Source organism: Nansenia antarctica (assembly GCF_963989245.1).
Source record: "Nansenia antarctica genome assembly, chromosome: 5".
NCBI lineage: Eukaryota > Metazoa > Chordata > Actinopteri > Argentiniformes > Microstomatidae > Nansenia > Nansenia antarctica.
This window is the reverse complement of record NC_137690.1, coordinates 64,281,964-64,305,821: the sequence shown is the minus strand read 5'-3', so window position 1 is coordinate 64,305,821 and position 23,858 is coordinate 64,281,964. Positions and strand designations below refer to the sequence as shown.

At 40.8% G+C, this 23,858-nt stretch overlaps 2 protein-coding genes across 3 annotated transcripts in view; one reads left to right on the top strand and one right to left on the bottom strand.

Annotated features, from left to right (window-relative positions):
- LOC308158633 (gamma-aminobutyric acid receptor subunit beta-3) overlaps positions 1–15,865 on the bottom strand; it is a gene marked incomplete at both ends in the record, with an annotated part of 30,410 nt that extends 14,545 nt beyond the window's left edge. Inside the window, 4 exons of one of the 2 annotated variants that reach the window (XM_080532312.1) lie at positions 2,017–2,084; positions 2,190–2,281; positions 3,164–3,211; positions 15,738–15,865. In XM_080532312.1, the coding sequence (XP_080388438.1) occupies positions 2,017–2,084; positions 2,190–2,281; positions 3,164–3,211; positions 15,738–15,865 (336 nt within the window). Of the gene's footprint in view, positions 1–2,016; positions 2,085–2,189; positions 2,282–2,368; positions 2,410–3,163; positions 3,212–15,737 lie in introns of those variants that run through there. The other variant, XM_080532313.1, reaches the window with a different exon arrangement.
- A 6,272-nt stretch (positions 15,866–22,137) lies between these two features.
- LOC308159015 (gamma-aminobutyric acid receptor subunit gamma-3-like) overlaps positions 22,138–23,858 on the top strand; it is a gene marked incomplete at both ends in the record, with an annotated part of 37,716 nt that continues 35,995 nt past the window's right edge. The window contains 2 exons of the mRNA XM_080532754.1: positions 22,138–22,190; positions 22,556–22,701. Coding sequence (XP_080388880.1) covers positions 22,138–22,190; positions 22,556–22,701 — 199 coding nt within the window. The remainder of the gene's footprint in view (positions 22,191–22,555; positions 22,702–23,858) is intronic.

The following is a 23,858-nucleotide window of genomic DNA, read 5'->3' as shown; positions in this document are numbered from 1 at the left end:
GGTTCTATCTCCGTTTAGGGTAGTTCAGAGATATTGAGCGTCAAAGTTTTTACATTCCATTATGTTTTGTGAGATGGAACCTTTGTATTTTATTAATTACTAACTCAAAAATGTCAACATTTTAAAAATAACACCACACAGGCATTAATAAACACCTAATGGATCAGATTATGTAAAAAACTCAATTATGACAAAATGGAGATAGAACCTTATAATTCTAACGTCACGAGTTCACATACTCTATGTCTAAATAATTGAAACTTATTTGAAGTAGTTGGGAATACTTTAAGGGATATTAGCACAACATAAATGCTCTCTTTTACCCCAGTGAGAGTTTATTATCATGGTCATCAATCATTGAACCTGTACAGTACATAGCGTGTTTTTACTGACCATACTTTGACACTTTCCAATGCACACTACCTGTAGGCCTACTTGTAATTCAAACATTTGCCAACCAGTTACACATACAATACTATTACTCTTGTAGGCTACCTACCAAATCAACCTTATGTCACACTTGAGTGAAGAGGCTGCATATGGTAACTGAATGATATATGAATAGGTGTGTACAGTGATTATACTGTACACTGTAGACGATATATAGTCTGTATGCAGTGACTATACTGACAATACATGCATCAGACTGGGTAGGCCCACCTATGGTATTAATACTAATCAAGTGTTCCATCAAATGTACACTATATGGACAAAAGTATTTGGGACACCTGAACATCACACCCATATTTGATTGTTGAACTTCTCATTCCAAAACCATGGGCATTAATATGGAGTTTGTCCCACCTTTGCTGCTATAACAGCTTCCACTCTTCTGGGAAGACTTTCTACTAGATTTTAGAATATGGTTGCGGGGATTTGCTCCCATTCAGACACAAGAGCATTAATGAGGTCGGGCACTGATGTTGGGCGAGAAGGACGGGCTCGCAGTCGGCATTCCAATTAATCCCAAAGGTGTTCGATGGGGTTGAGGTCAGAGCTCTGTGTGCAGGCCAGTCAAGTTCTCCCAGACCAAACTCGGCAAATGTCATGTCATAGACAGACCTCACTTTGTGTATGGGGGCATTGCATTGCTGAATCTGGAAAGGGCCTTCCCCAAACTGAAGGATACAATTCTCTAGAATAGCATTGTATGCTATCCCCATGCCTTCCCCAAACTGAAGGATACAATTCTCTAGAATGGCATTGTATGCTATAGCATTAAGATTTCCCTTCACTGGAACTAAGGGGCCTAGCCCAAACCATGAAAAAAGCCCCAGAGGATAATTGCGTCCACATACTTTTGTCCATATAGTGTATCTAGTTATGCAACAGATCTAAATAAAACAGCTTGAACAGTCAGGCGCCCTTAATGGGTACTATGTTATATCAGCACTAGCCAGGTAAACTGGAGTTAGTATGGGAGGAATCCAATCCAGACAAGTGTGCTTACATTGATATTGATTGATGATTTTCTTCAATATGCTTAAAATAAAAAAAAAGCCTATAGCTAGAGAGTGAAAAGTTGTCGGCCTATATGTGCAGTGGTGAGGAGAGTGTAGGTACGACTAGGTTGCAAAATATATTGTACGCCTATGGCTATTTACATGATAAGCGACATACAGGTACAGGTACAGTACTACAGTACAAGGTACTGCAAGGACTGAACATGCACTGGACCTTGAATAACTGCACTGCACTTTATATACAGCACTATCCATGCACTGTCTGTCCTGTGTTGTCCTGTTTTTGCATTTGTATTTGTACTTGTTTTGTTCATGTATATGTGAAAAAAGCATAAATGCACCTTCTGTAAATGCCAAAACAAATTCCTATATGTGTCAAGCATAATGGCAATAAACGTTATCTGAATCTGAATCTGAATCTGAAACAGTGCAACTTGCGCCCAGAACTCCGGACGGCGCTGGCGCTCCCAACGTCGATTCGGTGCAGCCTTGCGCTTATCATGTCAATGCTTTTTAGTGCTTCATTCATTACGTCGTAGTAAAGTTCACTCACCATGTTTACTTCGGAGACCATGTCTATGCTCGCGACATCTATACTCATGCCAACTGCTACGGGAGCCCCTGAAATGCAAATACAAATACAATTACAATGACTGCACCTGTATTTTGCAAATGGTTTTAATCTGGAACCTCAAAAAAAATAACTCCGTTGGAAATAAGACGTACCTCCAAAGTCTGGTCGCAGGCGAATATCATATCCCTTCAATAGTTTGTCCACTGTCTCTTTCACAAAAGACATGTTCCCTGGTTCATTAACGCTGAAATGACAACATAATGATATTTAGCTACTAAGTTTAACCCGCGCGCACTCTTTCCAGACGCACTTGGACCAAAGCCACACTCACCTTTGTGCGCAACATACGACAGCCACAATAACTGGTGCAGAAAGAAAAGCCCACATCCCTCACGCTGTTGTAAGAAGAATGTGTAACGTGCAAAAAAACGGTCCTACTCCTAATTATTAAAGATCCATAGTTTCCTATAGTCGAGGTCGTTGGCTTTTGAGATAATTCGGATATGTACAAAGGTTTGACATCACTCTTATTTGGGTTGCTCGCTCGCTCTCTCTCTCTCGCTCGCTCTCTCTCTCTCTCTCTCTCTCTCTCTCTCTCTCTCTCCCCCCCCCCTCTCTCTCTCTCTCTCTCTCTCTCTCTCTCTCTCTCTCTCTCTCTCTCTCTCTCCCTCTCTCTCTCAACGTAGTTTCCTAAACGAAACGCAGCCTACTGACAAAAAAACACAGTCGGTGGAGGCTGCAAAGGCACTGTGTTTGAAATAGGAGCCAACCATCTCACTCCAAATCCCCCATAACATATTTTACAATGAGTTACAATAAGGGGTTTTCACCCAAAAATCTATACGTCTATATTATTAGCAAATAGCAATGGTGATATTTAATTGATATAGGCTTATTGGAACAAGCGTATTAACTAACAAGTCGTCTCCAATTGAGTGATCACCGTACTCCCCGAGTGTTGGTCAATAATTATAATTGACCATTAACCCCGTTGGGGTTATCATTCCAGCACAAAAGAATCACAGTAAGTTAGTCTTACTTACTTATGTGTTTCAGAATTAATCCCACTGGACATTGACCCTGGACACTGGATTATATTCAGTTGTATTAACTTCATGTGACTTACCTTGTGTCATAAATTGCAAACAACTTCTTGTTTCCATCGACAGCATTCCTGGAAAATATGAGCAATAGTTATAAGCTATAATTTGTCAACCTGTTATTGTACAGTACCTGCACAGTCAAGCATGTTGATTATATTACCCAACATCCACAGATACCTGGTGACATGCATCAAATTCAAACATAACAATAGATTAATTAATACGATTAATTCCTCTTTATTTATTTGTTGTTTTAATACAATTTCCTTAGACGTTTCTAGCCTAGCCGATGGTTTTATGGAGCATTATTTGTATGCTTGCGCAGTTGAAGCAAAACTCAACAATAGAACAGCACCAGCGCTGCCCCCAGCAGCCTACTGGGGAGCTGTCCAGTCAGTGGTGCTGAAACAAACGTTGTCGCTCAAATAGTTATTTTCATTGACAACATATTGGTTTTCCAATAACATTTTTTATTATTATTATCAATAGGCCTACGTGTAAATAGCCTACGTATACGACATATCATTCAAAGGGCTCACATACTCAGTATGATACTGAGAGTATATGTGATGTGACAACATCAGCTGTCTATGAAATAATATTTCAAATATGGAGTTATAGTACCCTCTTACGGCTATCACTATTACGACTTTGTTTGATGTTCTTAAAAATGTTTTGGGGGGTAACGGCCTGTTTGCCCAAACGGTCAACTATTTGCCCAAACGATAAACATGAGCACCTCGATTGATACAATAGCCAGGCTATAACCATGCACACATCATGCTGGGTCTGGACTTTCTCGCAACTGGATATATCACCCCCCACTGCCCTTTATTCGTTGACAGGATTTCTAACTAGACTTTAATTGCAGCTTGCGAGGGAAGATGACGTTTTTTTCTTTGAATTATAGGCTTCACAACAAGCATCGGAAATCAGGGTAAGAGAGAAACGGTCTAAGGCAAAGTTTAGTGATGCGAGGAGCACTCCTTGGGGGACCTTTGTAACGGTCGCACCTATGGTAAGACACCGGTACGAAAAACTGTTGCAGACAGTCAGTGAGCGGCACTGGAGGTGAGAAGTGTGTAGGGCTCCACTCGTCCGCTCTGACATCAGCGGACGAATTACCGGTACTTGAGCAAGGGTAACAAAAACGTTGTCAGGAATAAGATATGCGCCTCATATTGACACGTCTCAAGAAGGTGCGAAGGGTGTGATACTAGGACAAGACGTCGCCTGAAAGCCTGTGAGTTGGAACTCATTCTACCAATTTCAGGGGAGAACAATACCCGATCGAATCCGCCAGCGGTGGTTCATTGTAAACGCTGTATTCCAGCATACCTCGACTCTCATTGTTGCATGTTTTGAACCCCCTCTTCCACGGAAATTAAACCCAAGATGATGGCACTCCATTCAGGTAATCTGTTTGATTACGCCGCTATCAATGAATGCATGAGGATGGCACTAGAAGATGCACCCATAAGCCGTTTTTGGGGTATTGGGGTGGGGGAGGGGGATCGTTTATAGTGAAAGCTATAGCTATTGCATTGCCTGCGAATTTATACGCAGTGAAGCTCACAATGCGAACAGTTGCACCAAACAGATGTTTTTTCTCTGCTGTAGCCTAACAAGGGGTTTGGGATTCTTGAACAGAATGTGAATGATCATTCTTTCAGACTGAATGTCCAGAATGTCATGTTCATAGCATGACTTTCAGACTGTTATTGTATCAAGGGGTCTGGATTAGTGCCTATAGTTGTAGTAACAATAGAAGCAGTAGTAATCATGATTATGATTGTCACAATAATGCTAATATGTATATGATAAAATGATGATAATGATAATTATTGTTATTGTTTTACAGACATTGAGGAGAAAATGTTCAGCGTTTCAACAATTAAACATGTTTTGCTCACTGTCTTACTGGTGTGCATTTCATGTCAAGTTGGGTAAGTCAACTCGTACTACAGTTAGTTAAAAATGTACACCCATAAGTATATTGTCGAAAGTCAAAAGTTGTAGCCCTAACTATCATACGTAGTAATAGTAACAGTAGAAGCAGTAGATATGATTATGTTGATGTCTCATAATGCTAATACATTTATTTGACTGGCCTTCTTTCACACAACACATTTGAAACAAACTTGTAATACAGACAGTTCTGAATACATACAGTTTTTAACCTTTATTTTACCAGGAAGTCACATTGAGATTAAAACCTCTTTTACAAGAGAGACCTGGCCAAGACAGGGTAAAAATAGTAGCTTAAAAAACAGTTCAGATAACAAGACAGGACATAAGACAGTGGCAACAATACAATAGACAAACAATGGTAGGGGTATTTACAAGGTGATTAAAACATTGAGAAGTCTAACCAAAGCAGGTACAGCGAGCGGTGACCACATCCTTTAATCTACGCTTGAAGATACTTATGGAAATAAGGGCCTCTAATTTAAAAGTAGTCTGTAGGTCATTCCAAGACCAAGGGCCATAATAAGACAAGCTTGCCCTTCCAACATTGTTCATGATAAGTGGCACCTTGTATTGTAGCCATCTACGAGACCTGAGACCCGAGCCACTCGGTATAGGGATGAACTTCAGGCCCAGATAATTCGGTAAGAAGCCAGAGATGATTTTAAACACAAGAGTGTACCAGTGTTGGAGCCTTCTGACAGAAAGAGATGGCCATCCAACCAGACTATACAGTGTACAGTGATGGGTCCTGAAGGCACTATTGGTGATGTATCTTAGAACCGAATGATACAGGGGGTCTAGCTTGGATAAAGTGGACAGAGAAGCAAACCTATATACTGTATCACCATAATCCAATTGTGAAAGGAAAAGGGCGGAGACAAGACGTTTTCTGGAAGCCAAGGAAGTACTACGGCTACTTCACCTCTTTATTTAAAAATATGTATTTTGTGTCTAGGTTTTTCATGCCACCTGTGTTGTGTCTCATGATGGTTCTTACAGGGTTCAACACCTAATGACACTGTCCTTGACAGACATTATGCTTACCAGCCTGGTCTCTCCCTCTAGTCTTTCCCAAACTACTGAGGCACAGAAAGATGACAACAGCACCGTCTTCACACGGATCCTGGATGGCCTGCTGGATGGCTACGACAACAGACTCAGGCCAGGACTAGGAGGTACTGCACACTGATTTAGTACTGTATTGTGTTCCAAGCCCATGTCAATACATTCAAGGAGGTAACAACGGTATTAAATATATGTGACAGCTGGTGAAACCGGGAACAAGTCGGCGGCCGATCAAAATGTTCCGACTTTTATTATGAAAAATAACGTTTTCAACATTCTTGAAAATCAATGACACACTCGCTAGTCAACTAACACAGCTTTTTTTGTGAGCCTGCTAACAATGTAAAGTAGTGTTATAGATAACTAGGTATCTTACTAGGTATCTAACTAGGTATATACAGTAACTAGGTATCCCCAGGTAACTGGGGATTACTCACCGAATACATTGCATTGCAATATTTTGGCTTGACTAGCGAGTGTGTCATTGATTTTCAACAACGTTGAAATGTATTTACATTTTCCAGAATAAAGCCATTTGATCGGTTGGCAACTTTGTTCCCTGTTTCACCAGCTGTCACATATGGGTGCACATTTTATGTAGTTGTAAGAGGGTTGTGGTTCTCTACAATCGATTTAGACACGTGCTGTTGAGCCATTGTGTGAAGCTGCAGGCCAGGGATTTAAATGAAGTAGGCCTATAGTGAGACATATGGATGCACCTGTGTGAAAGTCTATGATTTGTTTGGATTTATTGTGAATATATTCATACTAAATTCTCATTAATGATTTATGATTCAGCATAGTATCGCCCATTGCAGAAAAGCACTCGCTAGACCCTGTTGATGTGGTGAGAGAAAGAGTCTCTCCTCATATGGCACCTTGGATGAAATATTCCCCAGAGCAGAAGTAATCACAGTAATAGATCAATCCTAAGTGAAAATGAAGTGCACTGCAATCCTTCCATATATCACAGGCAAAGCGCTTTTCACGACCATCTCTGTCTGCAGAAAGTAACCTTGAGAGGCAGAACTCTATTCAGAGATGGGCGAAGGCACAGAGCATACATTGAAAGAAATGCACCTCCTTCTTCTGCATCTCTGAGAGAAAATAGCCAATATAGCCTTTTTCCATTTTTTGTTATTTTCGTTTAATTTAGAAATCTTCTTTTATAATGTCAGTAAGTATCACAGTTCAGTGATGTTGTGCATTCACCGTGAAATTATGCCAGGGAAATGATGTGTCAGACAAAGGGCTGAACTAATTTCCTGAGAAATCTGTTTCTATCGATTTCTGTTTCTCTCCTTGATAAGAGAGATTTAGATCGTATAGCAATGCTTGAATTTACTTTTGTATATTTCAAATCCCACTTCATCCACAGAAAATGTCACAGAGATCAAAACCAATATATTTGTCACAAGCTTTGGGCCAGTTTCAGATACCGAAATGGTGAGTTTATTTACGCCCACACTTTCAATTATATCCAGTCAAAGCATGAGACTACAGCAACCGCAGTTTCTTCCTGAAAACATTATAAGCGCCACAATTATTATGTGCAGATAGTTACAATGTAATGATAGCTTACAGTATATGCTGCTAAGTTTAACAAATGAATAAATACCTCATGGACATAGTATGGACGTGTGCCTCTGAGTTTTACCAAGTATCGATAGCATGTTTTTCTCTACCTCAGGAATACACTATCGATGTGTTTTTTCGACAAAGCTGGAAAGATGAGCGCCTCTGCTTCAAAGGGCCCATGCAGATGCTGCCTCTCAACAACCTCCTGGCCAGTAATATCTGGACCCCCGACACCTTCTTCCTCAATGGCAAGAAATCCATCGCCCACAATATGACCACGCCCAACAAGCTGCTGCGGCTGCAGGACGATGGGACTCTGCTCTACACAATGAGGTACATACTGTACATCACACAGTACCTGAGCTCTGTCTGAAGTCTTCATGTAATGCTCTCTCACTAGAATACAGTACAGTCAACTAGGCCCCTGTCCTTGCATGTTTGAGTGTCCTTGCCTGTGAGTGTGTAGGAGGCAGGGTTGTATAGAATACTTTGATGAATGTATTGAGGTACCGAATACTGAATACAGTACTGTACATGGCTTAACATGTATTCAGTATTCAGAGCTACACATTTTTCATTTGTACAGAGGATGTTTTTGTATTTGTTCAGTGCACCTACAGGAGCATTGAATAAACCACAGAAAATAATTGTTAAAAGAAGCATGGACATACTGAATAATAATATAATATAAATATTTATAATAAATATTTTGCAACATATTTGGATATTTTGACTTTAAAATGGTTCTGGTAGCGCCACAAATTGAAAGCTGACTTGTTCCACCAGTCAATCTGTGTGGAAAAACCATGGTGTAGTCGGGGGACACAAAACCCATGGTGCAGTCAGGTGGACATCAGCATTTACAGCTACTGTGCAGTAATTCTTTTATTTTGTATATAAATTAGTAAGTATTCTAAAAGTACAAATGTTCTTATTTATAAAAGTATCTGTATTCTGACTACCCATTTTTAAAAATATATCGTACCAGAATATTGAATACTTCAAAATGTATTCTGAATACGTATTTTGAATACATCTAATACCTATACACCCCTGTTAGGAAGCTACAAGACCTTCTGAAGTGAAAAGTGTGACTCGGCCCAGCTCTCTGATGTTCTAGTAAAGGAGTACTCTGTTGAATAACAATGTTTTTAAACAAAGTGTATGTAACACACACTGTGTGTGTGTTCTTTTTGTTTATACAAGATATACATACAGTATATATCTTTAGCTGGGTGCCATTCAGTGACATATTTCATTGTAGGTTGGATCAATGATGAATAACCCTTTGCATTTATTACTTTGCATTTATTATGACCATTAGCAATAGAAGTTGACCTCGGGGTGTACTGGTATCCTCTCAGGAATCAACTAATCTCAAATCAATGCAACCCACTGAGCTACCAATACCAGATGCAAAATAGATTATCCAAGATATTATGTACCCCTCAGAGCAATGTTTCTGACTCTAATCGGTGTGATCGAGCATGTCCACAGACATCCAACTCTTATGAGGAAGCAATAAGATGGGGGATGCAGGCTACATAATCTAAAAAGGTAATAGATTCCCAACGACTCTGGAAATGAAACATCAGGATGCTGCTTTTAATCGGCTGGTTTTACTACTGTCTCTTAATGCATTTCCATTACCAGGAAAAGAGATTAGTACTACCTCGATTTATTGCATGCACAGCCTCTCAGAGTCCACTGACATCAGGAAAAGCTTCTTCTCGGCTCTGAGATAATGACTAAATGTGATTGCTTTCTCAACCTGATTCAGAAACATTAGCCCGCGAGCCACAGTTTTCAGAGCAAGTCGCATATTTGTCTCCACAAATAATTCATTCAATGTTCTATTTCACAACTCTTTAGCAGCTCACAATAAAGGCATGATGGTTGTTGCATCACATTACATTTTGATTCAGAAAAGGGTAACACAGGAGGAAAATACATGTATATTCTCACTGCAGGTATAGTAGTAGTAGTAGTAGTAGTAGTAGTAGTAGTAGTAGTAGTAGTAGTAGTAGTAGTAGTAGTAGTAGTAGTAGTAGTAGTAGTAGTAGTAGTAGTAGTAGTAGTAGTAGTAGTAGTAGTAGTAGTAGTATTAGTAGTAGTAGTAGTAGTAGTAGTAGTAGTAGTCTTCAATTATGTATATCATATTTGTTGGAGACAGCAGCATGCTATACATGGCCCAGCTATGTTTGTACCAAAAGTACCAATATGCACAACTGTCCTCATAGGATAGGTTGGAGATTGAAAGTTAATTGAGTGCTCAGTGCTGCGCTTTTACTCACCGCCACATGAAGGCAGCCTTTCCTGCTCATAATGTAGACAAATGAGACCCATAGTAGGTCTTAGTGTCTCATATCCATTGAGGATTAGCTAGTGGTTATATATCTTGTCTCAAAATCATTCAGCTATTTATGTCACAACAAGCACGGTTATACAATTGGATAGTTACATAGTGAAGTGGACACAACCTGAGCCCACGCAGTCCTCAAGGACCTGAGGTGCCCTCATTTCAGTTTGTTTCCAATTTGATTGCTCTATCATATCATTGTATTTACATTGATCAAAGTATGTGGTTCTGAGTTTTCATCTGTAAACACAGACGAAATACATGATGGATTAGAACCTCTGCTAAGAATGTACAAGAGATGACCACAAGAGGGCAGTATAATCTATCTAATGTCCTGTGCTTAGTTGATTATATCAATAAATGATTGTGACTTTACTCTTTATTCTTACAGCTTTGCTGCTATGTGGAGTGTTTCTACGCAGGCTACTACGCAATGTATCTGTGCAGGCTACTAAACTACTAAACAAACGATGATGATGATGATGATGAGGATGATGATGATGATGATGGTGATGGTGATACTGTTGTTGTTACTCTAGGTTAACCATATCAGCAGAATGTCCTATGCAGCTGGAGGATTTCCCAATGGATGCTCACGCTTGCCCTCTAAAGTTTGGAAGCTGTGAGTAGATTGTGCTTATAACAAGACTTTTACTACTATTGTAATGTAGTGTAACTCCATCATAATGCACCATACCTTTAGTATTCTGGGTCAATGGCAAATGGTAATGTCAGCATTATTCCTACCTCAGTCAAACCTCTACCTCTCTCAGTTTCCAAACGAATGCCTCTCAAGAGACAGTTGAGCTTGCACAGTGACAGTATTCTAGACAGCAGCATGCTTTCTCTACCACACAGGCTATGAACAATACATTTTCCAATTTGTGTATTATTCGATGACATGGGATGGACGAAACCTGTCCATTATAAGTGGTCTGACGACAAGAAGGTTTTCCCATCCTTAATCTGCTTGCTTGACCTCAAACGTTTTAATTAGAGCACTACGTAGTCCATGCCCCCCGTGGCCTAAATTGTCTCTCGGAGCACCACCACAGGTGTGCGTTATCATCTGCCAATTAGCCCTAGATGGAGATTACAGCCAGGACCTTATGGCTTACGTTGGCATACGTAGTTGGATTGCCTACTGCTTGTATCGGGGGTGTGACACTGGGTTCCTGAGTAAGAGGATTCAGGCCCCTGTGTATCGCTGCTGCTGAGAGAGTGTGGGTGTGTTGGTGTCACATGGGGATCTGAGGGCTAAGCATCTCATCCAGTTAGGTTAAGATCCCCTGAGGTGTTGCATCTGACCTGACTTTGCTTAAAATACCTCGGCTATTCTTTAACCTTTGGCCCGGGACGCAGGCTGTCCCCGGTGGACCTGTTGGGGAAACCCTGATACTTATTTGGCGCCTGCAGTGTTGTCACACCATACGCCATAAATACCCTTACTGATTTCTGAGCCGATTGGACAGTACCCCCGTACAAACGTACAACAACTCTGACCAGTCTGCTGTTATGGCTGCCATTCCTTGTGACATCATACTGGGGAGAAGAGATGTACAATTGGTAACATTGCTGTCGTTTGATGCTATTTGATTCTATGCAAATCCTATACTCTGTCATGTATGCACCTCTTCCCCTTTGCTCATACATCACCTTTCACCTCTGCCTATCTTTAGGCCTACTGTGTTTATTTACAAAATATTGCACTTTTTTTTTATTCATCTGTTTGTACAGTAGCAGACACTCCTTTTCTAATCAACTCACAATGAGCTAGTCCATAATAGAAGACACAGCAAAAATAGCTGCTCAAAAATAAGGAAAAATGCCATAGTCCCTAGAATGTTATTAAATACACAGAAGGGTGTTAAAGTGTAAAGGTTATGACATTTTAAACAACGGGGGTCAAGCCTCTTTCTGTCTGCAACACATCGAAGCTTTGGTGCAGTAACTGAGGTGCTTCTGACATCTCAGCGCTATTAATACAAAAACCCAAGGTTGTCTGTTAAGAGTCAGAGAGATGAACCATTAGTCAAAAGATAATGACAATGATGAAAATGAAGATAATTCATTAATTCATTCATGAACAAAGCTATGCAGTGATAGATGGATGTCCGGTTCCATAGTTCTGTTGAATACTGCTGCAAAGTTGGCACAGGTAGTCAGTCAGGTCATGCTCAGGGCAACAAAATCCCCCACGTCATTGATCCTTAATACTTCCGACCTAACCAACTTTTAATTTGGCCCTGGTTTTTGGCTAATGAGATCCAACATCCAACATGCTGTACTGTGTCGGCCTGTGTCTGTAGTAGGCCCACCGATGCCAAGTAGTAGATCACATACTACGTGCATGTTGTTGCTTAGTTACGGCCCTGTACTTTTAGAGGGTTTTTCCCCACTTTCTTTCTCTTTGTTCTCCATTCTTTCCATACATTTTATAGCCTACTCTTAATTATCCTCCTACAAGTGGGAAAATGGTGCTGTTTTGTCCCTGGAAACACTCACACACTGTACCTCTTTTACATTATTTCCTTTACTCCAGAAATACTTTTTGTCATCAGGGGATTAAAACAGTTATTCTTTCATCCAGAATTATTTTCTTAGAAAAGGAGTACACAAGGCATGGGAAAAAGTACATTTGTACAGCATTGCCTTGAAGAGCATTACTCATCCCTTCTCTCTCATGCTCTTTTTCTCCAAGTGGTCTCTCCGTCTCTGCCTCCTCCCTCTCTTCTTCTCTCAGATGCCTGTGGCTTAGCTCTTTCTTCCCTACTTTTCTATGTGTTTGTTTTTGTATCGTGTATACATCTTTAAAAGATGAAAAGCTATACTCAGTTTTTTTTAGCTTTTTTTCTGTCTTTCTCTACTCTCGGTGTTACTTTCCACTCTCTGTGCTTGAAGATACACTGTTCCATTTGTTGAAGTGGTTCTTTCGTAAGCAGGGCTTTCCTGAGAGTAGATCTCTCTCATCTGAAAGGTCACAACCTCATGTTGTAGAGTTACATCAACACAGGCTAGACGTGGGCAAAGTACTAGACATGGGCAAAGCACAAAGCACTCAATCATACATGTATTATTGATCAATTGCATCTTTCCAAGGATGTCTGAATTGTGTGGTATTGATAAAGAAATCCTACAACCTATCCTAACCGTCTTGTACTGTATGAACTCAGTCATAAGTCAGTGCTTCAGGAAGGAGCTAATGAATCTCTTTGTGAATGTAATGAGTAGGATTGAAAGTCTTGAGGGCTTAACCTCACTATTCGGAACCTCCTCTTTAATCCTGGTGTGTGTGTGTGTGTGTGTGTGTGTGTGTGTGTGTGTGTGTGTGTGTGTGCAGAAGGAGGACATACTGTAACAATGTCTGATTTCCAGTTTAAAGAGTCGAAAGAGCATACAAATCTTTATAGTGAAGGAGGCATAATGGGCATTAAGCCATGGATGATTTCCCTTGATAAGTAATACCAAGATATAAAGAGTGCTGTCATTGACATAGCATTTTTCACTCAATTGTTTCCCGGTAAATGTATTTTGTAAGAGAACAAAGTAATTGAAATTCCTAGATTTCTGATGCTCCCATTAGTTGCTCTTTGATATTTTTTCTCCAAGGTCACATGCTTGTACAGTGTGTGTGTGTGTGTGTGTGTGTGTGTGTGTGTGTGTGTGTATGCGTGCGTGCTTATCACAGTGTCAGACCCTATCTCCCGAGGCTAACACAGAATTTGGAAGAGACCTTGAGGTCAGACGTGGTCAGACTGTCAAGTCCAATCCAGCACTGTGCGATTAACTAGATGCCTTGCGAACAAGGGTTCAAACACAGCTTAAAGTCTGAGCTTATAGACCCCCTGCTGAGAAAAGTGTCCAGTCCCTTACTCTCTGGAGCTTCCAGTGCATTTTGATATTGTGGCAAGGGAAGAAGATTGATGCAAAACACCCCTTAAAAACATAATAAGGTCACATTGAACTAAATCACTAAACTAAATCTCTTTAGTTCTTGTTCCGCTCATGTTTCTACAGAGTTGAGGATGCATTAACAGCTGTATATTCAATTCATTTAATCAACTTGTATACTTTCATGAATGTTGAACTGCTTTGTGTCCTGAGGTTTAATAACAAATGTTAAATTCCTTTCCTAACGTGCATTTACTCTACACCTGTTTCCAAAATATCTCATACGGTGTGCCATTTATCTTACAAGATCAGCTTTTTCAAAACATTATGCACTTCAACTCCAACCGTAACCTATTAGCTGATGCAGGCTCCTTATTTAAGATATGATTCGTTATTTTGTTTCTCTCTCAGATGCCTATCCGGTTTCAGAGGTGGTGTACACCTGGACCGAGGGTGCGGCCAAGTCTGTGCTGGTGGCCGAAGACGGGTCACGGCTTAACCAGTACCTCCTGGTCGGCCACAACGCAGGCACAGAGGACATCCACACCAGTCGAGGTTCTGTGCATGCTCAAAAACCCGTCTCTACTTTCTGCTTTGCACATTTCACTCAACTCCACTGTACAATCCCTACTAGCTAAGGCCACTGTATAAGGATTTTGTTTTGATGTTGGAATAATTGAGGCCATAGCTCAACATAAACTAGCCTCTCCTGTACAGGACAATGGCCACTAGGGCCGCACAGGGAAGTCAAACCAAACATATCTCTGTACCGTGCCCCTGAGAGTCGAGGGTTAATCCTACTAGACGGTCCCATCAGTTCTGCATAAGAGGATGACATCACAGTCCCCTTTGGGATTGGACACTCCGGCCGTGACACGTGGGACTGAAAGGCATCTGCTTAATTCCCTTACGTAAAACAGAAACTGTAATACACTTCAGCTGCTGTCTGCAGCAATGGTTATTAAAAGTGTGGATTTCCCTATATTGTCGATCGTTGAAACCATCCCAGAGCCATATCGTTTAACCCGGCTGCTCATGAAAGTAAGGGTCCCTGCAATCTCCCTTGATCGTGGATAAGACCTAAACCCTGACTGTTAAGTCTGCTGCGGGATCCTATAAGCCACCTCCTGGCCATATAGCACACGATGGTCCATTTGTGCACATATTTACGCATCGACCCTAGCCATACTAAGAGGGCTATTTCTCTGACTCCTCCGCCCAGCTCACTAGGAGTGAGTGATGGGAGAGTGGAGTGGAGGTCAGCTGGAGAAAGCGGGCGGTCTGTCTGGGCATCTGTGCAGTATGTGGACCTCGCTGTCCCCAATAGGAACTGGGTTGTTATGGTTCTTCAATTAGCAAGTCTAATCTTAGGTACAATCCCTACTAGCTAAATCAAGTCAAGATTAGTGGAGCTCGTTTTAGAGACATGACATCCTCCTCTTCAGCCACTACATTTACAAACCACACTACCATACCCCTAAAACAATATCGACGTTTAGCATCTGAATAGAGTACTGTACCGTTTGGGTATCTTTTTTTGCAACGTCTACATTACTTCGGATATAATTTATATTCACCAAATATATTCAGTTGTTTGATTGTCATTCGATGTTGGTGGAAAATAATATAATATAATATTAATAACTACAATACTTGTAACGTATAACTTTCCTCCTGGTCAAATAATTCTCATTGCAATGATTCCTTCTGAATGTAGTTGCCGTGGTACTTACCAGTTGACCAACATGGCTGCGTTATTCTCTGCAATGAATGGAAGTTCCCCATAAACGCTCCAAAATCCTTGCAGTAAAATCCACCAAAGGAACATGTTCATTCCTCCACGAGTCTCATCGGGCTCCATGCATCAAAGGCAAAACAGTCCAGATGTGGGTTCCCCCGGTGGGTATGTCAGGGCAGGGCTGGAGGCTGGGAGTCATGGGTGCGTAGGGAGGCCCAGGAGGAGTATCCGGCTTGCTGGAGACATCGTGCTGGTGCTTGTTAGCCCTCCACAGGAAGAATAAAAAAAACTTCCCAAGGGGACCGGTCAGCCCCCCTCCATCCCACCAGTTGGAGCCTTTTGATTAACAGGAGCGGGTGTCTCTGCGGCCGGAGATTGTGTGTGTACGTGTGTGTTTGTCCCTGATGAGTGTGGTCAGAGGAGAGCGAGTGGGCAGGACTGAGCGCGTCCCCAGCAGCACTGATGGCAGGATGCAGATTGTGACAAGGGATTAGTGAGATGCAAAAATCCGATTTTGCCTGGAGAAAGCAGCAGTCATCAGTGGATTTTCTATAGTTTATCAGAGCCAGCAGTAGGAAGCTAGAAAGGATTTTTTTTTTTTTTTTAAAGCTTCAAATGCAATCTTCAGTTGGTTAACAGGATATTATGTTCCACCCTCTCTTTTTTACCGCTGACAATTTACCTCATGCAGCAACTGTCACATTATTGAGTTACTGTCACATTATTTCGTTTGAAAAGGATAAAACAAAATATATCATCCAAGTACTTCGGCACAAACATTTTCATAAATAATAATATATATATGGCTGTTGTCAGTCTTCTCTTTGTTTTGTCATCATTTTTAATAGATTGACGTCTGGCTTCATCAGGGGGGCCGGGCCATTCCCAAAAAATACGCTGACATAATAAAATAGATTTAAATTCCCAAAAACTATAGTTACACAATTTATCATGAAAATGATGATCAGGCAAAATAGCTGTGACATTTTAAACTGTGTGTGTGTGTCTGTGTGTGTGTGTGTGTGTGTGTGTGTGTGTGTGTGTGTGTGTGTGTGTGTGCGTGCGCTGTCAGAGGGATGCAGAGTACGTTTTTGAATACATTTTAGACTGGGGTGCTCGCGATTTTGCATACTTTTAAAGGGTGCTGTGACTGAAAAAAGGCAGCAATATTTATAATTATGGTAGTGGTACGATTATGTAGGCTATTAACAATCAAAATCCCTTGATCTGACAAATTAACCACACAAGAAAAAATATTGTATCCACTCAGACTTTTATGCATAAAGGCTTTTTAAAAATAAGCTGATCAATACATATACAGTACTTACAACCAAAGATGGGATATGTCCATTGTAGATACTGTAACAGCTTTCTGCACTGCAGTATGGGGCGGCTGTGGTGCAGGAGGTAGAGCCGGTGTCTAATGATCGCAAGGTCGGCAGATCGGCGGTTCGAGCCCCGGCTGGCCACATGTCGAAGTGTCCTTGGGCAAGACACTGAACCCCAAATTGCTCCCAATGAGCTGGCCGGCGCCTTGCATGGTAGATTACCGCCATTGGTGTGTGAATATGTGTGTGAATGGGTGAATGAGAGGCCATTGTAAAGGGCTTTGGACTGCGCTATATAAGTCAGTCCATTTACCAGTATAAAGCATGTTTATACCGGGTGGAGGGATTTGACTCTTGTTCTGTTATCCCTTGACTCTGCAGGACAGTACACTGTAATGATGGCCCACTTCTACCTGAAAAGGAAGATTGGCTACTTCGTCATTCAAACCTACATGCCTTGCTTCATGACCGTCATCCTGTCTCAAGTGTCTTTCTGGCTCAACCGCGAGTCTGTACCTGCCAGGACTGTCTTTGGTTAGTAGAACTCAAACAGCAAACACTCACCGAACACTTTATTAGGAACACTATACTAATACTGGTTAGGGCCTCACTTTGCTCTCAAAACTGCCTAAATTCTTCGTAGCATCTGGTCCATGATGATATGACTGCATCACGCAATACCTTTAATAATTTTTCAAGAGCACTTTTAAGCTGTGAATCTCTCAGTCTACCACATCCAAAAGGTGTTCTATTGGATTCACATCCGGTGACCTGGAAGGCCACTGAAGAACACTAAACTCATTGTCATGTTCATGAAACCAGTTTGAGACGACTTTTGCTTTGTGACATGGTGCATTATCATGCTGTAAGTAACGATTAGAAGATGGGTAAATTGTGACCATAAAGAGATGCACATGGCCGGCAACAATACTCAAATAGGCTGTGGCATTCAAGTGATGATTGATTAGTATTAACAGGCCCAAAGTGTGCCAAGAAAACATTCCCCCACGCCATTACATCACCTCCAGACCTCCACACTTACAGGTGTTCCTAATAAAGTGTTCAATGATAGCATATACAGTATATAGTATATGTGCATGATCTGTACACTGCTGCACTGTAACTTAAAATACCTCTTGTTTTGGATCAGGTGTCACTACAGTCCTAACAATGACCACCCTCAGTATCAGCGCACGAAACTCGCTTCCTAAAGTGGCCTATGCTACGGCCATGGACTGGTTCATCGCAGTGTGCTATGCGTTTGTTTTCTCTGCGCTTATTGAATTTGCCACTGTAAACTACTTCACCAAAAGGAGCTGGGCATGGGATGGTAAAAAGGCCATGGAAGCGCAGCACCCCAAGGTAGGTCATTGTATGGTCCTATCCATACTGAAAACTGTTTAGGCCTGATGAGACACTACTGAAAATGATAGAGATCCATAGCCAAGTTTTTGAATTTAGAACTGTATTTTCTGTGAAACTTCTGTGGCACAAGCTTTACTGTGACTGTATAACAAGTGTATTTTCATTCCGTCATTATTTTATCTGCAGAAAAGGGACCCCATGGTGCTGTCAAAGAAGCCAAACAATGTTTGTTCAGCAGGGGTGAATTATACCCCTAATATCACCAAGGATATAGCTATCTCCACCATCTCAAATAGCACCTCTATACAGCTGAGGTCAGCTGAAACCAAAATTCAGGATCCCAAGAAAACCTACAACAGCGTGAGCAAGATTGATAAAATGTCCAGAATAGTTTTCCCTGTTCTCTTTGGAACCTTTAATCTGGTGTACTGGGCTACCTACCTCAACAAAAGGTAACCAGTGGTCAAAGGAGCAGTTTCCCTCATGTCATCTCCCACACAGCCCTATCTTCAACCATATTGGCCTAAAACTGCTGGAGAGGATACCTCATCATGGAGAGGAGTTTTCATCAGATGTCATCCTTTCATTGTTCTCGTACTGTGATCTGCATGAAACCATTAGAGAGATACTGTCACCATGTTTACCTTGAATGCCCTCTCTATTCCCACTGTACATTGCTTTCATTCAACAAGGATTTGTAAATCAACTGTGTAAAATCAACATGGCGCTTTTGATTTGAGTTTTTGAACATGCTATCCAAAGGTTTGAGATTCCATAAACTTGATTATACAGTATGTGCCTGTAACATTTGACAGCTAAATATCTCATACTGACATACAGTATTTTATTGTTTTATCTTTCTTACCCACCTTCTACTGTGTACAATTGTATTGCAATCTTGACATGTTCTCACCTCTCTATAGTGAATATATTGTGTATTTTTTTTTACAATGATGACCTGGGTGTAACTGTGACAGATACAGGAAATAGACAGTGATGTTGCTAATGATATAATAAACATGAATGGCAATGAATACAACATGAATGGCAATGCACAATTTTACATTGACTGTAACCTACCATTTACATCTGATTGAACATACCATCATTACCAAAGACACTCAATTTTAACTAATAATCTGTTCCCCACTAATGACAGGAGAGTGAGAGGATGAACTGTGAATTATAAAGCTTCACTTTGGGGGTGAAAGTGTGAACAGTTTTATCAAGATAAGTGTACTCCTCTCATTTCATCTGTGTGTCATGACAAGATTTGCCTTTTTTCCTCTGTTGGGATCTCCTGAGGACTGAGAGGATGTAATTATCCTGGGATCATGAACCTTTGCCTGTAAAGCACTTTTACCTGCAATGGCCCCTGGAGGGAGACCCTGGAGGGAGACCCAGGAAGGAGACCCTGGAGCAGGGTCCTGGCATCTTGCCCTCAGGCTCCATGCTCTGTGAGACCAAGCGGAAGGTTCAGGAAATGGGTAAGAGAATGCAGAGAGAACTGGGCAACAGTTGTGCTGAGAAGTATCCTGCATTTTTCCAGGGTTCTTTTGTTTTCTGTTTTTAAGAAAGGGGTGATCTTTTGTTATCTTTTATCTTTTGTTCCAACAGTGTTTGGAAATTGACTGTACAGTTCTCATTAAAGAGTCATGTAAATAGTGCAATGAATACACGTTTCATTATTATTTGTAATCAAGTTCTCTATAATATAGGACATGACTGAAATATGATGTTTCTATCTCATATAGTGCTGTTAAATAATGACATTCAGTTTAAACATATTCAAGTCAACATTTTAGTTATTTTCATGAATGTTCTCTGTACTGCTATAGTCCTTGTGCTACTTTAAATGTGTAAATAATCATTGAGGTTGTTGTCAACGTGTTGTTGTTTCAAGAACAGGGGGTTATAAAGCACAGGACCTCTCTGAAGCGCATCCGCCTCTCACACCTCCATTGTCATTGAACTATACTTAAAACCCACAAGGAGGTGTCCTGTCTGTAATAGGAAGACCAGGAGAGGAGGGTCAACGCAACACTGGCCATGACTTGTTGGATTATAGAGATACTATGGTCCTGATGCAAGCAGAGGACTGATTCTGTCCCACCAGTCACTGGCAGCCACATCTGCCATACATCTGTTTGTCAAGGATTTAGTTCCGCTTAAGTTGCTTTTCCATTCAGGAGGCCTGTGCTTTCCTTTAATTTAAGCCGTAACTGATGACAAATGGTTTTGTCCTATGCAGTGGACAGCTGGGGTGCGTGCTAGTAAGAAATTTAGGATTTTCAGCTATGCTGAACAAATAAAAAGGGATGTAATACAACATCCCTTAAAATGGTACTGGATATGATGCTATGAGCTATAACAATCAGCTATACAATACTAATTACTAATCTGAGAAAAATATTAACCTACAAGTGGACTTTGTTTGATTGAGTCGCACATTGTGACAATTTATTCCACTTTTTATTTTAATACTTTTAAATGAACGATTACATGCAATGGATGATTGATTTTATATTTAGTAAAGTTCTTTATTTGGTGGTTAGCCTATACTGTTTATGTAGGCTGTCTATAACACAGGATAAATCAGAACTGCATCTGCATGTTTCAGACAACTTGAGTTCACAGGCCACTGATGATACCACGTTAATAGGCCTAATCCGAACTGGCGTTAAATCAGGAGAACTGGAATAATACTTCCTTTCCAGATGTATGTTGAGTTTATGTCAAATATGTCTTTATTTCTCTCCCCCCCCCTGTGATAGACAGATTATATCTTCCGCCGTAGAAGCTAAGAGGTTAATCCGTTATACATTATGACAATTTGTAGCCACTTGCAATACGGCCCTTTGGCCGCACGGAGGTAGTCTGCCATCTCCATCCCCACCGTCACTTGTTTCAGTTTAATTAACCAACTAACACACTATTCGTTCAATGGCTTGTCCAACTATGTGCTTTATGTTTATATAATGGCACGATACGAAAAATAAGGTTCAACATTTTCCAAACGATTTGAGTTCAGGGTTGAAAGTTATATTAGAGAAAAAACGTGGTCGTTTTCCATAGTTTTCTGTATCAAATGTAAGCTAATACTTTAAACGTTTTATAGTAAACCTTGTTTTATGGAGATTATTGATAGAGAAATAGCCTATAGATCGACATGAATTAAACAATATCATAACATAAATGGCACAATTAACTAACTACTCAGAATAGGCTATGCAATGAAAGTTTGTGACTCCACTTTAGGGTATTTCACTCGTTAAGTTGAAATGTGGGTATAGAGTTGCATAATTAATCGTTTTAGGGGCTGTCACTTTGTGAGACGCTGTATGTTATGTTACCTTGGTGAACGAACGTCATCATGTCCTGTCCATAAACTGGTTAGTGTAATATGTTGCGGAAGGAGGAGGTTGGGTGTTGTTCAAGACATTGATCATTGACGTGGAAGCCAGGGCTGGACCGGTTCAGTCAAATCCCGGCGACATTCGAACGTGGATTTCATCTTATTTTATGGACGGGAGAGGTTATTGTGGCTATGTGGTCGGCTGAACATGCTATATGAAGTGATTCTGGCTCATATTCAATACTGTTGTTGGATCCCACCCTGTCTCCTGATTCCATCGTTAGTCAACACAGCGCGGCTCAACAACGCAGAAGTCTTAACGCCTTGATCAAGTAATTTCATGAAAAATGACAATCAAGTTGCTGGTCTCTTTATTACTTCTGACAATCCAACGTGGGCGGTAAGTATGTCAATATCAGTAAGGTGACATGACTCGTTTTTCCTATTGTTGAAAATGTAGGCTATTCTTGACTTTAACATCATTATTATTAATTGTAATAAAATGTGCAATGCTCTGTGTATCAAATAGTAGGCTACATTATCCTCTCGATGGCAGGAAAGCGTATTGCACTTTGCAGAATGATTATGTTCAAACTTCCCGAGTTGACGTGTTTGATGTCATTATGTTTGTAAATGTATTGTTGCATGTTACGCTTGTTGTTTTCTTTGTTGAATAAGCGCTTCGGTGAGAACAAGTGTTGTTGTACTTTGAAGAATCGGCGTCTAAAAACATATAAATAAAACAGATGTTTCTTGTATATTTAGCTCAGACCCACGCCAACACAACGAGGACTATGAGGATGTCACTGTCAATCAAGTGTTTGTCCCGAAAAACCATCAGGCCGACGCCACGCACATATTGAATAACTTGCTGAAGGAGTACGACAAGAAACTTCGTCCAGATATTGGAGGTGAGTTTTATTTCTCTATAATCTTTGCTGTGGATTTAGGCTACTGTAAAGTTTGTGCACTTTGGGTAACGAAGTTGCTTTGTGCCTCAGAAACACATATAGCGCTGTCCAAGGTGCTGAAAGGCTTTTCCCATGCGCAGTGCTCGCGACTCGTCATCATGCATGTTATTTCCCCAAAGAACCCAGACCTCACATGATTCAGCCTTTATGTGAGTCAATTCAGACTAAGGGAATATAGGCTACCTAATTTGCATAGTTTGGATGATTATTATGACCAACACAGATTCAAATGATATGCATTTCAGTACATTTCTCTCACTATATAGGACAGACATCTTGTCCCTCTTTACATCTATTACAGATTAAATTTAGATGAAAGGCAGTTGTCAAAACTCAGCTTGGTTATTAAATATTAACACATGCACTTGAGGATAACATGCAGTCAAAAGTGAGATTCAGGACATGAGAACAGAGTGGATTTGTTCCAGGGTTGTTCCCCACCCTGGCCCAGGTCTAGGGGACGGGTGAGGCAACTAACATAGGACACGACGGACAGTGACAATGGAGTGAAAACAGTGAAAAACAATGACAAGGAGACAAAGTGAACAGTACAATGATGATTTATTATACCAAGACTAAGGAGTGAAGAGGGGCATTGTGCCCAAAGAAAGAACCACATATAAAGTAGTCCCTAAACTAAGACTAACCTATACTTAAGAAGAATACCTCTAGACAAAGTCTAGCACCAACACTCTAAGCTACCCAAAAACACAACAGATGGCACAAACTAACTAACCAACTAACTAACAACTAACTAACCCATATAGACAAGAGTAACCTACGTGCATAAATGTATACCCTTGGGCTGCTCTCACCTATACCACTGTTCTCCTGTAACTGGAATGAAAATACAAGGGATGAATTATGAAGGAATGGGGTCTGAACAGAGAATTGTCACAATTAATTTAAACACACACACACACACACACACACACACACACACACACACACACACACACACTCTGAACAGACAGAAACAAAAGGATCTTGTGAGGGGAGGAAGTGCAGGATTTAAATACGTCGGGAGGTGTTGAGGAACGAGGTGCAGCTGAACAAATTGATTGCCAGAATGCCTGAGAAGGATGGAGATAGGTAGA